Source organism: Telopea speciosissima, chromosome 1 (genome assembly GCF_018873765.1).
Source record: "Telopea speciosissima isolate NSW1024214 ecotype Mountain lineage chromosome 1, Tspe_v1, whole genome shotgun sequence".
In the NCBI taxonomy this organism is placed as follows: Eukaryota; Viridiplantae; Streptophyta; class Magnoliopsida; order Proteales; family Proteaceae; genus Telopea; species Telopea speciosissima.
In genome coordinates this window covers 23,441,588-23,457,302 of record NC_057916.1, presented here as the reverse complement: position 1 = coordinate 23,457,302, position 15,715 = coordinate 23,441,588, and the positions used below count along the sequence as shown (strand labels likewise).

General features: G+C 38.1%; 1 protein-coding gene across 9 annotated transcripts in view; it reads right to left on the bottom strand.

The window, feature by feature from the left end:
- The window catches only part of LOC122659731 (DNA polymerase epsilon catalytic subunit A-like), an 84,736-nt gene that overhangs the window by 54,155 nt on the left and 14,866 nt on the right, over positions 1 to 15,715 (bottom strand). For all 9 annotated transcript variants that reach the window (XR_006332541.1, XR_006332542.1, XR_006332543.1 and 6 more), the window contains 11 exons: positions 14,876 to 14,959; positions 4,359 to 4,523; positions 3,993 to 4,169; positions 3,772 to 3,885; positions 3,227 to 3,331; positions 1,875 to 1,993; positions 1,650 to 1,791; positions 1,478 to 1,572; positions 1,122 to 1,227; positions 950 to 1,029; positions 668 to 844 (listed from right to left, as the gene is read on the bottom strand). Coding sequence is in view for 6 of the 9 variants with exons in the window: in XM_043854853.1 (XP_043710788.1) it covers positions 668 to 844; positions 950 to 1,029; positions 1,122 to 1,227; positions 1,478 to 1,572; positions 1,650 to 1,791; positions 1,875 to 1,993; positions 3,227 to 3,331; positions 3,772 to 3,885; positions 3,993 to 4,169; positions 4,359 to 4,523; positions 14,876 to 14,959 (1,364 nt within the window). In the remaining 3 variants the exon portion in view is untranslated. The remainder of the gene's footprint in view (positions 1 to 667; positions 845 to 949; positions 1,030 to 1,121; positions 1,228 to 1,477; positions 1,573 to 1,649; positions 1,792 to 1,874; positions 1,994 to 3,226; positions 3,332 to 3,771; positions 3,886 to 3,992; positions 4,170 to 4,358; positions 4,524 to 14,875; positions 14,960 to 15,715) is intronic.

Below are 15,715 nucleotides of genomic sequence, written 5' to 3'. Positions count from 1 at the left end.
ATGTTGTTGTCTCATGGGGCCTTCCCTCTTCTTTGCTCTCCCCGTCCCCTTGAGGGATGCTTCTCTTGTATGTAGCATTGTTTTCTCTCTCTTGCCCCCCTTGGGGTTTCCCTGTTGATTTTTTCTTCTCCTTTGCTAATGAATATATTATTCACCCAAAAGAAAACTATTCCTCGAAATTAGGCACAAATGGTTGCAAGAAAAGTTAAATGAAGGGAAGTGAAATTAATTTTAAAATGAAAATGGAAACTTTTGTAATCATGATTGTATAAACTTCCATCAGATCTTACCAAAAATTGACATTGAACAATTCAAATGGACTTATTTTTCATTCAAATCCAATGAATCTGATTGAGAAGCAAAGCTTAATTACTAGATTTAGAATGCTTTTAGGTTAGTAATGCAATCATTCTTGGTAATGATTACAAAAGTTTTCCCTTTCCCTTTCATTTTTGCTTCAAAAAAGCATTTCCTTTCCATTCATTTCATTGCAACCGGACAGAGCCTTAGTTAAGTGCAGATTGATGCACTAATAAGAATCTCATTAAAATTTTGCATCTTCTAAATAGGACACTGACCTGAGCCTAAGTTAGTACAATGGAAAGAATATAGTTAAAATGCAGAAAAAAAACCAATCCAAGGATGTGAGAGAACAAACATAAATTACTTTGTTTTGAAGGTAAAGTTCTCAGGAAAAGATCCAGGAAGCGCACACCAAATTCCATCTGTGTCCAATTCTAGTGGTCTTCCAATTTTTTCAACCAGTAAGCGAGCATTCTGAATTATTTTTGCACCCGTATAAGTGACTACTCCAGCCATTTCCATCGAATACCATCTAGCACCCCTAAGGGAAAAAAATCATAAATGCAACTTTTAAGTTTCAACAGATGATTAAGGCAGCTAAAACCATGCAAATGAAATGGCACATTGAAATAGCAGCGAAGCTCACTTGCGCATGACATATCCATAGAAGGAATTAAGTATACATTTATGAGCAAGCTGCAAAGAATCATAGAGAACCACCATATCCTGCAAACATCCACAAGAAAAGCAATGACAATGAGTTCTTATAAATGTTACACAGCAGAGTGACTTGTGCAACATGCTCACAGCACTCATACTTGTGCCTCCTGGATCTTTATAGGATTTCCACTGGCTTTGGCATCTGCCAACTTCCCCTTCCAGACTTTGTTTAGTCCTTTATATTCATACCTTCTATCTCTGAAACTGAAATCATAAGAGTTGAAAATATCAATTAGTATAAACTTGCAACCAAGAACACATTTAAAGGTGCTATTTGCATCTTATTCCATTAATGTGTGTTAAGTATACAACAACTTGGAAATTAAAACTCTCTCTTACATATCACTAGAAGCTTCACAATTTTCCCCACAAAAATGCAGTGAACCTTCATGGGGAGCATGTGCTTGGCTACTCGAAAGTATGGAATAAAAATTATCTGAAGTAAGCTACTAACCTGCGAACAGTGTCAACATAGAATGAATTTTCCCTCATGCATATCCCAGCTTCTCTTAGTTCAGTGATTGGCTTGTCAAGGACCCTCTTATATGCCTGTTACAAACCACAAGAAGGTTTCATGTCAACTGTGCTTCAGAAAATACTTGAACAACGGAATATGATGAATTTACCTTTTGGCAATATTTTTTAAGACGCTCTTTCAGCCTTGATTGTTGATCTGATTTAGGCAGGTCAAGGAAAGATTTTGGCAACTGACCATTGCCAGTTTCAATGAACTCAGATTCAATTTGCCTTTTCAAATGATAATAGTCACTGATATTTGTGAAAGTGACATCCAGAAACAAATGTCAGTAGCAATCACTGGAGAAACTTAAGCAGCAAAAGAAGAACATAACCTTTTCTTTGCCATGAAAGTCTCTCCACGCCAAACCCACTCGAGCGTTCGAAGACAAGTTTTTCCCGGACGATTAAAATCACATGCAGTGCAGACCTCATCTGAAACTATTGAAGGCGGCTGTAATTGCAGAAAAAAACATTCAGTTCTTAAACTGTTAATTAAAACTTCGAAATTATTAATTAGTTTCATAAAGATATCAGCATATCATTCAACCACAATATGACCCTAGAAGATTTGGAAAAAATATGGTAGTGAATAGTAGATTGCAAGTTTATGTTGTGAGTCAAATGATAAATCCTATCATTACTAGCAAGGAAAATTTTCTCAACACTGATATGGATAACACCTCTGAAATGAGACATCTCTGACTCCATCCAACTATTCCATATAGGTTTTTCCATCAATCAAGCAGAGTAGGTTTTTGGGAAGGCAACAACACAAGCTATTTATTATGATCATATTACTTAAACAGTTGAGTTTAGTAAAGTTGAGGCATCAAAAAATGCCCTTCCAATTTGACGGATGGTTCTACAAAGGCTTCATACCATACTTTCTGGAATAGTAAAATGCAAGAAAATCAAACATGCTCAGGTTCATCTACCTGAAGAACCAGTATTGCTACAAAAAGCAGCAAAAGTTGTTTCAAACACTATCATATCAGGTTAAGAATAATGCACAACGCATCCCATTTGACATAACGAAAATGTATGTGGAGGAGTCGAGTTATTTAGTGCGATTAAAGGTTTAGAGTTTCTGAAGCAAGAAGAAGGATAATGAATAGACTAAAGGTAAAAAGTGAAGAAGTTAACTCAATACATAAAAGCAGAAACAACCGGAAGGAAATAAAATGGCAAAGATGAGCAACAAAGTATAGGTCATTGACCAATTATTCATTTTCCATAATTCAAGACAAAATGAGTTTCATGGTTTTAGAACAAGCAACCATTGCAGCTACCAAGGACAAGGCATGAGCTTAGTTGGGAGTCGATCCTCTCTCAGCTCTCACACAATGCCCAAACAATTACAAACATCATTATCTGACTTGATTGGCAAGTTCTCTATGCAGGGCAACATACTTTATTTCAATAATCAAAATGGAGTCCAGGGATCATATAATATGTATTCAAGCAACCTATAGAGTAGCCACCGCCCACCAACGATTTTGGCACATGTGGGGTAAATTTGATCAGGAACTACAACGCAGAAATTTCACTCAATTTCTTATAGAAAGAGAAACTTACTGTTCAAAACAAAGTCAGTCCAAATAGAGAACATACTAGAGCAAAGGTATCAGATAAACAGTAGAACAATATTCACAAAGACAACATGACAAGGCTGTAGCAAACATACCTGAAGCCGGTTTGTTAAAATAATATTTGGATACATTGCAGCAACATCTAGATGATATATCAGAGGACATTCCTCACGAATAGGATCACCCAGCAACCTTACAAGCTGCAGGATTGCAAAGGAAAAATCAAGTGAGGAAGAATACATTCTGTCCCCATACATTATACACGATAGATAGAATTAACGTAAATCAAGTGCACAGCCTAACAAAGAGGCACCAAAAACAAAATAATATCAATAAATTTAGGGGAAAGTTCAGATTCAATAAAAAAGAGTAGAAGGATTGGACAAATATTTAAAACATGACAACAATGATATCCCATTTGTACAATTGTGACAAAGTTACTCAGCCTTGGTAGCACAACATCATACCATTCAATTCAAATTCAAATATAAACAGAAAAGAAAAAGTAGAGTAGAAGGATATCAAGCTTAAGTGCTTAACATTTAAAAAAGGGTGGGGGAGAGGGAACTGATGCCAATTGATTAAGCAGATATCAGTATTTAATGAAATATCAAAGCGTGACAACGGAAACAGACATCACCTTTTCCATGATAGCATTTTTCACTTCATCATAATTGGAGACAGATTCAATGTCCATCTTACCCTCCACCTTTATTGCATATTGCAGATCACGATCAAGGTTACTGATTAATAGCTGGAGATGGAAAGGAGTGCATTGATGTCAATCAAGCTGCTTAGCAAACTGTGTAAAAGTGATAATACACTTCCACAGATGGAAAAGAAGAAAGGAGCACAAATTACCTCATATGCAGATGGATCAAGACGAAACTTAGTAGGAAGATCAGATCTAAAAACACCACTTTCGAGGCACTCCACATGACCACCTATATACGTCTCACTCTCCAAAAGGTGGTTATTATAGAACTTCTCCGGATCATCTTGGTGCTTATTAGGACAGATAACATTTGCCTTGTATGCCTGTGAATATTCCAAACGAAAGTTGCACATGAGACCTAGCCCAACAATAATGTTTGAGGTGATCTCATAAGGGTTTGTGAAGAAGCACCAGAATTACACCAGGATTGCTCAAGAAGCTGAAAATTTTGCAAGACCAGCTCAAGAAAGAAAATTTCAAAAGACTGGCAATGGAGAATTCCAAGAACCCACCTGGACCATGAGGAGCATTTCACAAAGGGTTCCACTTCCTTTGCGTAAAACCTCGTCAGGCGGCATAGGTATTATAGTCGCAAGAGAGAAAATGAAAGGATGAACATAGGTCATATACAGGTAGTAAGTTGCAACAGCATCTGATACTGAATAAGAAGCCATGGTCTGCAATGCAATTATTGAAACAAGAAAGAAATCATCCTCAGAAATGTTATCGTCAATCTAATGAAAAAAAAAATATTAACAAATATTTAGAATACAAATTCAGAGATACTGATGGGAGTCATCAGATAATAAATCCCACGGCATAATTTCTGATATAAATAATGAAAAAAGAACATGACCAGAGTTCATGATTAACAATTTGATAGAGTATAAGTGGCAAGGAGTAATCCAAGCCAGCAGCCCAACTTTGTGAAGACCTGAGCATGTAATTTCCATAATAGAGCTCAGCCCAACCCAATCCTAGTGATAGCTCAACGAAGTTAGGGACATGGGTATTAATGATCATATTAGATCTGATTTGGGAGTAGCTCCGATACATGATAAGCTACGAGAAAGTCGTTTGAGGTGGCATGGCCATGTTCAATGGAGGCCTTTGGATGTTCCATTATGGAAGTGTGATTTGATTCCGATTGAAGGAACTAAAAGAGCCAGAGGCAGACCTAAAATGACCCTAGGGGAAGTGAGGAAAGACTTGCATAGCTTAGGCCTGGCATCAAGTATGACCTCAAATAGAGCTGATTGGATGGCAAGGATTCATGTAGCCGACGCATTTAATTGGGATAAGGCTGAGTTGTTGTTGTTGGTATTAATGCTATAAACTATAATATATATATATACATATAGATTAATGTCTACAAAGCTAATATATATATAAATAGTCGCATATACATTAATTTTTTGACAGGAAAAGATATATACTTTTAGAAAGGTTTGAAGCCGACACCTCCCACATGCTAAACACCCATGTCACTTGGACACTTCAAATTAAGAGCCCTAACAGTGTAATGTAAGCTAATGAGAATGCAAGAAATGGAATCCTCACCCCACCCAAGTTGTACCCTTTAGTTGTGTCCAAGTAACATAGCTAACCACATAGACTAAGCAGCCGAGCTACAAGAGATTTGCACGACAGAAATAACAACTGTTCTACAAAAATTAGATCTGTAACACAAAAGCACAACAGGCACAAGGCCCAGACCCGCATATTGCCACCAGCACCACCACTACTGAAAAGGTGTCAAGGATATTAATTTATTTGAGATTTGAGAGGCATCTCATGTTTTAACAATGGCAGCAAGAGCATAAAACAAGGGCACCAACTTGCAGCAGAATCTGATACAGGTAGAACCACAGGACCAAAACATCTTTCCTTTCACTTTATTTTATCCTTTTTTCCTTTGTATACAGGCAACATAATTTAGTAAGGTGAGATGTAGAAACAAAGAACAAAGACAAGATGAAAAATGAATTACTAGTACATCCTTGAAATCCTTACTCCTAATGAGGAAGCATCTCATTACCTTTTTCATACCTCATCTCTTAAACTTTCATTAGAGAGGAAAGGAAAATATAATAGGATCTCTCTAATGGTGAAATCCTAATTTATGATGAGAAGTGTCTTTAATCCAAGACTATGTTTTGGGGACAGCTTGCCTTCATGAGATTGCAGCATTTGTTTTATCTGCTTTATTTGTATTCTTTGGTAATTTAACTGGTGTTGTTTCAGGTCTAGACTGGGTCTCTCCCAGTTGTTTTTTGTGCTATTTGCATTTTTTTCTTCAACGAGAATTTGCTATGCATCCTAAACAAAAAAGAGAGGGAAAAATATGGAACAAAAGCAGAACTTATCTTCGACTTAAATACAGAAGAGAGCCAAAGAACCCCCAGAAAGAAAAACAGGATACCAAAAATACCCACAAAAAGGGTTTGTTTTATAGACCAGGAGAATCCACCAACTCACTAACCACTATACAGGATCAATTTTACTCATATAGAAACCAAACTGCGGCAAAAACCTCTGAAATCATTCCTTCAATGATTCATTATCTTTAAAGTAAGTTTGGTATCACCATCTATGGGAGTTTCATAAGTCAATTTTCAGATACATATCATGGAGATAATGGAACTTTTAAGATACACAGATAATCCTGGGAAATTACCAGCATGAAAACTCAAGTTTGTCTTGAAAGTGGCCATTGTGTAAAAACTAACAAAGATTATGACAGTTTCAAATCCACTCCTCCCAGAACTCTGCGACATAGTTCTAAAACTCGTCTCGATTCGGCGAGATCTCGCCGAGTTTCTCGGTTTTTTGAGAACCCGAGTCTAGATGGGTGGCGATATTCAAAATTACAATATCTCGCCGAAATCTCGGCGAGATATCTCGTCTCAGGTTTATATCTCGTCTCGGGTCGATATCTCGGTTCAACCCACATTTTTGCCTATCTACCACTTTAATAACCCACCAAACTCGACAGAACTCGCCATATCTCAGCGAGTTCTGTCCAAAACTCCCCAAATAAGCTCTCTTCTTCCCAAAACTACTCTATTTCTTCATTTTTTGGATGGATTTCAAGACTTGAACTTCGGGAGAGGTGATTTAGCTGCACATTTGAAGATTCAACTACACATCTTCAAGATTCATCACAAATTTGAAGGATTTTTCAAAGGTAAACTATTTTTCTCCAAATCTATTTTTTTCAAAAAAAATTGTTCGATCCTTGGTAGATTCATGTCATTTTAAGATATGTTACACAACTTTGGACGATCTACCAACTTAGGGTCTGAAGTGAAACTCATGTTTGGACTTTGTTTTTGGGAAATCTGATAGTGTCATTGTGTTTAAATGACCTAAAATAGGCCGAATACCAAGTTTCAGACTCAAACTAGGTCTAAAACCCACCGAGTTGAGGTTTCAAGTCGGAAAAAAAATGCACCAACTCGGCGAGATCTCAGCAAGATCTCGACTCAACTCGGTTTTTCTAGGGACCGAGATCCCACCGATTTCCGAGTTTTAGTACCTTGCTCTGCGAAAGCAGGAATTCCACAGAGTTGTGTTCCTTTTAAGTTCAAAAAATCAGGTAGCAAATATTTATATTCATTCCCAGATAGCAATTATATTGTTTTTGCACCAGATAGGGAGCGAGCCGTATGATTCTTGTGAGTTGAGCCATATTTGGTTTCACACACCTGCAGTAAAATGCAAAATATATTTTCCAATGAGGGGCGTATTTGTATTTACAACAACAACTCAGCCTTATCCCAACTAAATGGGGTCAGCTACATGGATCTTTCAAAAACAAAGTAAGAGGAATGCCGATTAAAATGAAGAAATGGGATAAGAAAAGTAATGGAAAATGAAAAATGAAAGTAAGAGGAAAGAGGATATCCCAAGATATCAGGAAAATCTCAACTAAATGGTGTCAGTAACGTGGATTCTTGCCCTCCAAAAGGCTCTATCTGAGGTCATACTTGGCACAAGACCCAAACTAAGCATGTCATTCTTCACAAATCACAACCTCACCTATGGTCATCTTAGGCCTGCCCCTAGCTTTTTTAGCTCCTTCAATCGGCATCACATCAGTTCTCCTTACTGGGGGGGTGCATTTGTATTCAGTCATTAAAAAATAATTATGGATCACTCATCGTGGGAAATAAGAAATATCTTCAGCTCGACTGCAGGGAGAGTGGTCTATGACTTTGACCTTCCATCTTATTCCCATCACCTGATGTTGAATCAACCAAGCAAACAAGCAATGGACTAAGACAACTGTTGAAGTACTGTTCATGTGACACTGTTCACGTGAACAGTTATTTGGTTGATATGTGTATCATCTATTTTCCTAGTCCTAGTTGGAGTCCTAGTTTCTAATTATGTCAAGTCCTAATTCTATTGTGAGTTGTTAGTCTTAGTTTCAGTTTGAGTTGTTAGTTTTAGTTCTTTTCCTATTGAAACTTGGAATCCTATCAAATTCCTAATCTGATTAGAAGTTCCCCTTTCTATTTGTAATTTCCCCTCTATTATAAATAGAGGGGCTTTCCTATCAATGAAAATAACAAGTTATTATTCTCTCATTCTCTCTTTTTTCTCTTCTCTCAAGTTACTGGTTACAGGTCCTAGGTTTTCTACATGGTATCAGAGCTGTTGTAACCAGTGATTGATTCTCTTCTGGTTTGCAGTTTTGAGAGTCGTTTCAAGGTTCTCCAATTTATGGAGAAACCCTAGTTCATAGAAAGAAAAGAAGAACTAGGGTTTCCTGCTCATTTAATCTTTATCGATTTTTTTTTATTTTCCGCAGTCATTGTATGCTGGAATTGCAAGGTTGAAGAGGATCCTTGGCTGTAAGGATTTTCTGCTGCTGCCCTAAGGTTCGGAGGTTTTCTGACAGCAGTGTCTGTTCTACTGCCGAAGATTTATTTGACTCGACACGGCTTTCTCTTGTTTTTTGAAGATCTGTTCTGCCTACGGCCTTCTTTGCTGAAATTCCAGGTTACTTGAAGACCTGCTGCATCTCGATCCATCTCGATCTACCATATCTGAACCAGATCCGTTGGCTGCTGGTTCGAAGTTTGAAGACAACCTTCATCAATGGGGTCCTTTGGTTTCCGCCTCTCTGTTTCCCCTTTTCTCTTAAGTCAATGGGGGTATAGGGGTTTCCTATTGGTAGCGTGACTGTCAACAGGTTCTCTTCGCTGGCTGAATCGATTTGCGGCTGATGTTGATTATTCAGTAGCAACTTGTTGGTATCGAGTTGCTACCAGGGTTTGCTGAATCGATTACCCTGTTACTGGTTTGTGAAGATGTTCGTCGTTGATTCAAAGGTTTGGTCAATGGAGTTGCAGATCTATCGTGAGATTGGGTTTCTATGATGTGCTGCCATCGTTTTTTCGGCTGGTTTTTTGGCTGGAGGTTGGAGATGGTGCTGCTAGCTCTAGGAGATCATGAACCATGAGGAGTTGCCGCTTCTGCTGGCTCCTCTTCTCCCCTTGTTTCCGCTGCCGTGCTTTCCCTGGCTTCTTTGTCGTAAGGTTGAAGACAACCTTCGAACGTTGGTTTCTTAAAACCTTATATTTTGAGTTCCAATAATACCCTTCTCTTTATCTCTTATTCTCTTTAATCCATTTTTTACATTCCTTTCCTAGTTTACCCTTTCTACTAGGGAATTAAATTCTTTTCCAAATCTGTCCCCTTGCTTCATTATTTTCCAATAACCTCTTCAAAATTCTGGTTATTTACGGAACTACCATTACTTTTTAATACATTCCCCTATTTGACTACCCAATTGACCTTTGAAAGTTCTGGTTTATTACCAGTTTGCCCTTTGGCTTGGATTGTATTTAAAAGTGGATTTCCACCAAATTACAGCCATGCCATCCTTTTTTTTCCAACACCGTTCCCTTTCAATAATCCTAATTCCCTTCATATCCCATACCTTTGGTATTTACCCATAACATCTTTGGAAACTTCTGGTAAATTACAATTTTGCCATTCCTTCCTTTTTAATTACCCTTAGCACCTCTTGGAAAATTCTGGTATATTATGTTTTTGCCCTATCTCTTACATCATCTCTGTTATGTCCACGTGTACTACATGTGAGGGGGGGATTATGTACAATACACCTGCAGACATTGTAGAACGCAGAACTTGCAGGAACATTGGTGCAAAACATAGATCAATTTTCTCCACCATTGCCATTGGGTATCCTTCGTTATTGGGTTGAGTTTGTCGTAAGGGGGAGATTAAAGTATTGAAGAGTATTGAAGATATTTGGTTGTTGCCTATTTGAGAACTTTCAGTTGGGTTGATACAGTATTTTTTCCGCTTCCTGATTTAGTTTGTTTTCGCTGCTTGTTGCTCTAGTTATTTCACTTCAAGATTCTAAGTCACTATGACAATCTGAGATTCATCACTGGATAGCTATTGAAGATCGTTGAAAGCTGCCTTTTTTGGAAGACATTCCAATCCCGGTTTGCTGATCATGTCTGTCCAAGTTTTGAAGATCTATTTTTTCAAGTTCTTGAAGGTTTATTTGGGAGCTGCATTCATATGTCAAACTAGATTCTGCTGCACCTTAGTTTTTTTTTCCCATTTTGTTCAAGTTGGGCATTAGTACCTTGTATGCGCCAACTTGAGGGGGAGTGTTTGCATTATTATGGAGTTCTTTTTTTTTCCTTTTAGTTCAAGCTGGATCTTCTTTCTTTACTTATTTGTATAATCCAGCTTGAGGGGGAGTGTTGAAGTACTGTTCATGTGACACTGTTCACGTGAACAGTTATTTGGTTGATATGTGTATCTTTTATTTTCCTAGTCCTAGTTGGAGTGCTAGTTTCTAATTATGTCAAGTCCTAATTCTATTGTGAGTTGTTAGTCTTAGTTTCAGTTTGAGTTGTTGGTTTTAGTTCTTTTCCTATTGTAACTTGGAATCCTATCATGATTAGGAATTCCTAATCTGATTAGGAGTTCCCCTTTCTATATGTAATTTTCCCTCTATTATAAATAGAGGGGCTTTCCTATCAATGAAAATAACAAGTTATTATTCTCTCATTCTCTCTTTTTTCTCTTCTCTCAAGTTACTGGTTACAGGTCCTAGGTTTTCTACAACAACTAAGCAACTCCAGAGAGCACGTTAGCGCCAGAACAACCAAGCAAGTCCTTTCGCCCTTATGGTGGTCTACGATCAGCTAGCCATTGTATATAGTCGGGCCTTGCTTCCAACTTCCGCGCACCTTACTCAAATAGGGGCGAAAAGACTTGCTTGTTTGTTCTGGCACGGCCTTACTAATAATGGGGGCGGAAGGAGTGTCATCTTCGCTTATGGACTTGATTCTTTTGTAAGTGAGTCACCCAAAAATGTAATGAGTTGTTTAGACTCGATTGCATGTGGTAGGCTCTACAAGAGTTGAACCCAAAACTAGTCAATACCACTGTATCGATGAGCTCTTAGAGCCTTTTTTCCTTTTCCCTGACATACTACATGATTGACTACAAAGCACGACCATGATTGATTGGATGACCAGGGAAGCATGATCGATTGGACGACCAGGAAAGCACAGCCATCGACAAACCAATCGAGATTTGATGTTGCACCATCTTCAACTCTTCTCAGGACCCAAAGTTTTTTTTGAGAAAAGTCTTGTACTAAAATATCATGATTAGGTCGACCAGGCCAGATCATGAGTGAAATACCATGATCATGAGGCCCGATTCTCTATGCTAGAACCAGCAATTATCATTATATGCATTTGGTAATTTAATAGGAAAAACTTGTAAGAAAGAACATGCTTAGAAAATTTTAGATATTTATTTAGTTAATAGCCTCATAGGTGTAGCACGATCAAAAACCTATAGCTCGCAATTTCAATTCAGATTATTAGTTTTTAGTCTTTCAGAAAGTAAATGGTACTAAGATCAATATTAAAAAGGGTGAATACGTGTCCATCTGTATAGAAACTTTTTAACCCAGGAGAAGAGATTAATTTGGCTCGTCTAATATAAGACTTGAATGTGAGTCCCAAAAAGAATCTTAGTGTTTTTCTATTGGTCATTAGATTGCTACTGTCCAAAAAGATGAAGTTTCTAAAACAAAATTGGTAAATCTCTATGAGAGATTGTTCAAGTCATTTTGTAAAGTTTGCACTCTCCCTAATGTAGAAGGGGTTCAGCTAAGAACCACTCTGCAGTAGGATCGATAAACCCATAAGCCCAAAATAGAAACAAGGCAGAGCAGAATTAGAAAGTTAGGGCTCAAACCAAATCAGCCTTTGGAATCCAACCAAACTTGGATCGAAGGATGCTTGTATGGTGGTGAAACACTGCTGGAAGTTTCACTCAGTTTGAATGGCTGAATTGTGAGATATGGCTAAAACACCAAATTAGAAGGTTTGTAGAAAACTTGCCAAATCAGCACTGCACTTGGCCTTCAAGAAGGATCGAGTGTAGGCCTTGTAGAGGAAATGCTATGCTGCAATTTTGGTGAGGCTCTGATGGATGGAAGCAAAGTTATGAAGGTGGCATGAAAATAGAAGGTTATGAAGATGGAGCAATCCAGCCAACAGAACAGGCCAGAACTGGGATCGAGTGGAGTTATGCAGCCTTTGTTTTATCGGATCAGCAATAGCAGCAACAGCAACAATAATCTGGGGTGTTGGAGGGATGACAGCAGCCTTCAGATGGTGTTCTTCAGTAGCAGCAGCAGCCACAAAACACAGCAGGAATATGGTCCGGTTGGGTGTAGTAGACAGTGAAAAGAAGAAGATACGAAAATAGAAAGTAAGGGATAACGAAAATTGGCTCTCACCAGCCCCAAGGTTTCGGCTCTCCCAGCCAGGCCCTCTGCCCTTCAAGCTTCACAATCAAACTTGAGAATAACCATGCTTGCAGCAGGAAAATAACTTTCATTCAACTTGATAAATCAGGGGGAGGCTTCTACAGCCTTTACATAATATATAGAGGGCTATGATTGCACCTCAAGTTACAAGAAAAAATAGAAACTACTAAACTGAAAATTAGAAACTAAACTTGAAAATAGTTACTAGGATTGTCTCAAAAATAGAAACTAGATATAATCTTCAAGTCTTCAAAAGAATTTTCTAAATCTTCTGAAGTCTTCAAATCTCCTTGTGGGACCCACTTGGATGACTTAATTGTTGCAGCCGAAATCTCCAGCCTGTGGTCCCCATCAGTTCAACTTATTAGCTTTAGAAGAATGACAAAATTGCCCTTCACTTAAGGACTTGAATAACTAATACTTAAAAGACTAATCTGCCCCCAAAATTTTCAAGGAATACTCTCACCAAACCAAAAATAAGGGGCTGTGACACTGTTCACGTGAACAGTGTTTTTTGGCCTCGTCTTCTTCAGGTTTTGATCTACATCACTCCCCCACCCCCAAGTCAATAAGGCTGCATTGGGGGGCCTTGTGGATTTCGAGAGGTTGGTCGGTAGTCCAACCGACAGTGGTCCCTAGTTGGTGAGTAGTCTGACCTGCATTGGTCCCAATGATTGGAAGTAGTCTATTTCTATTCGTCTCCTCAAATCTGGAAGCCCTTAACATGTTGACTGTTGAAGGGGGAGGACAGAGGTCCAATGGTTGGGAAGCAACATTGGCTGTTGGAACGCTGGTTCTATCATCTACATACGAAATTGCTTCTGAAAGTCTCAGAAAAATGGATGATTAGTTTGGGCATCTTTTTCATGCTTCATAGACTCGTTAGCCAATTTGCAATTATTTGTAGCTGTAGGGGCTTTATCAAAACTGATTTTCAAATTCTGACAGGGGATTTCCTTTTCAATGCTATAACTTTAATTCATACTTTGACAACAATCCTATCCCAACTTCTTAACAAAACCAGTGGCTCAGTGCCAATGGCATTAGCTATAAGATCAACCTTTTGATTGAGGAAGATGATGTAAACTTGGCTGGTGAATCTCTAACCTTAAGGCTTTGCACAGTAGGATTGTAAAATTGAAAAGAATGGAGTGTACTCAACGTAGGTCTGTAGGTCAGGGAAGGAGAACATGGTGGTGTCAATAACTGTGAACCACTAAATGTTACTAATGGCATTAGGGTTGGGCGAGGATTCAGGCCCTGTAATGTTGATGTGTCATTCAATCAAGTCAACAGTTCTAAAGAAAGAGACAGTCCAATGCTTTTTATCATTGAAATTTTGAATATCAGACCATTCATACTAGGGTTGGTTTATCTAATATCTACAATGCACACAATTTCAGTTCCACCTTTACATGTCCATGTGACGTCCCTCGGATCCACAGTTAGTAAAGCTGGGAACGTAAAAAAGAAAGATGCAGGATAGATTTGGGTATAGGAGAAACAAATGCAAGTTAAAATTTTGCACATATATAACATTTTAAGATATCTGTACATATGAATACACTTATTAGTAAAATCATATTAAAAATATGAGAATATATACTGATTTTCCCATGTATTAAATGATGATTAGTGTATTTTGAAGCCTGGGGTGATCCAATGGCCCTTAAGTGGCCTGAGAAACAAAGGCCCAAGCCCTGTGCACTAGGCCCAGCTCAAAGCTATCAGTTTTGGGCCCACATAGTGGACCATATTGATAGGTAAGATTCTTTAAAGGGCAGATAGGGAATATTTTAATTATTTGTATCTTTTAATAGTGTCCAAGTGCACGAGGCTCCTGCAACTGCAGGGTCTGGGAGGGGCAAACGTACGCAGCCTTACCGTTGCAATAGTGTAACTTAACCGTTGTGCCAAGGCCTCGCCACTTATTTATAGTTGAGCCTATTTCTAGTAATGACAATCCAAAATTTCCAACAGTGAACTCTATCTCCTCATTAATGAAATTGCCTTTTTTCCATCAATAGCTTTTTTGGGGGGTTGGGTGGTTTCCTCATTCCATTGAAATGGATCTCATTCTCATCTTCTAATTGTGTTATACCCACAATATTTCATGAATTCAACCACTTGTGGCTGCACCAATTCAGTGACATGAACAAAAAAATCATTTTCAGTCACACATACCTGGGGACGTTCCATGGCAAAGCGTACCATATCCTCAGGATTCACCTCAAGTGGGTCATATCCCAACTTAGCCTTCGTAACAGCCTAAAAGACAAAGGAAAAAAAGAATCATAGTTTCAGAACAATAATGCAAAAAGTAAGGGGAGGAAAGGCCAGAGCAATTCAATAAAATTAATAACAAAACTCGAGCAACAAAACTAACAAATTTTAAAACTCGTCATTCAAATCTAATAGCTAATAAAATCTGAAAGCAATGAACTCTGTACCTCAGATCACAGAATATGACCAATCTAAATTGAGCCCTGAGTTAAAAAATCTAATATTAGTGCCAGCATGTTTCGAATGTTTGGAGATGTCAGTAATCATTTGCAATCTTCACAGTCAAGATACCAGCACAGTGTTCTACGAAGAAGATAGAAAAAGATACCAGGACAGTTTGTAACTGCAAGAACTTATTTGTTCTCCCTTTGTGTGTTTTTGCCTTCATTGATAGACAAAAGTTATGCAACTTCTATTTAAACGATATAAAAAGGCTCCCACAAGTTTCTTTCTTTGAAACAATACTGTAGTTGTAAACTTGTAATTTCCACAGTAAATTTTGAAACCACTAGCAAGTTTTAGATTTTGATGGAACATAAGAAACATAACTGGGTTCAAGAGGTGGCACTTGAGGTGCAACAGCTTGTGAGCACTAGCAGCTTTTAAGTAAGTAGGTGAAGCAGCTAAGGGCTAGGAGTTAGAAAACCCCCAAGTCCCCAACCGTGGGGTTGCTTAGGTACTGAATAGAAAAGCAAAAGAAAGAGCAAGGGAAAGAAAGAAAGAAGGGAGGAAAAGAGAAGG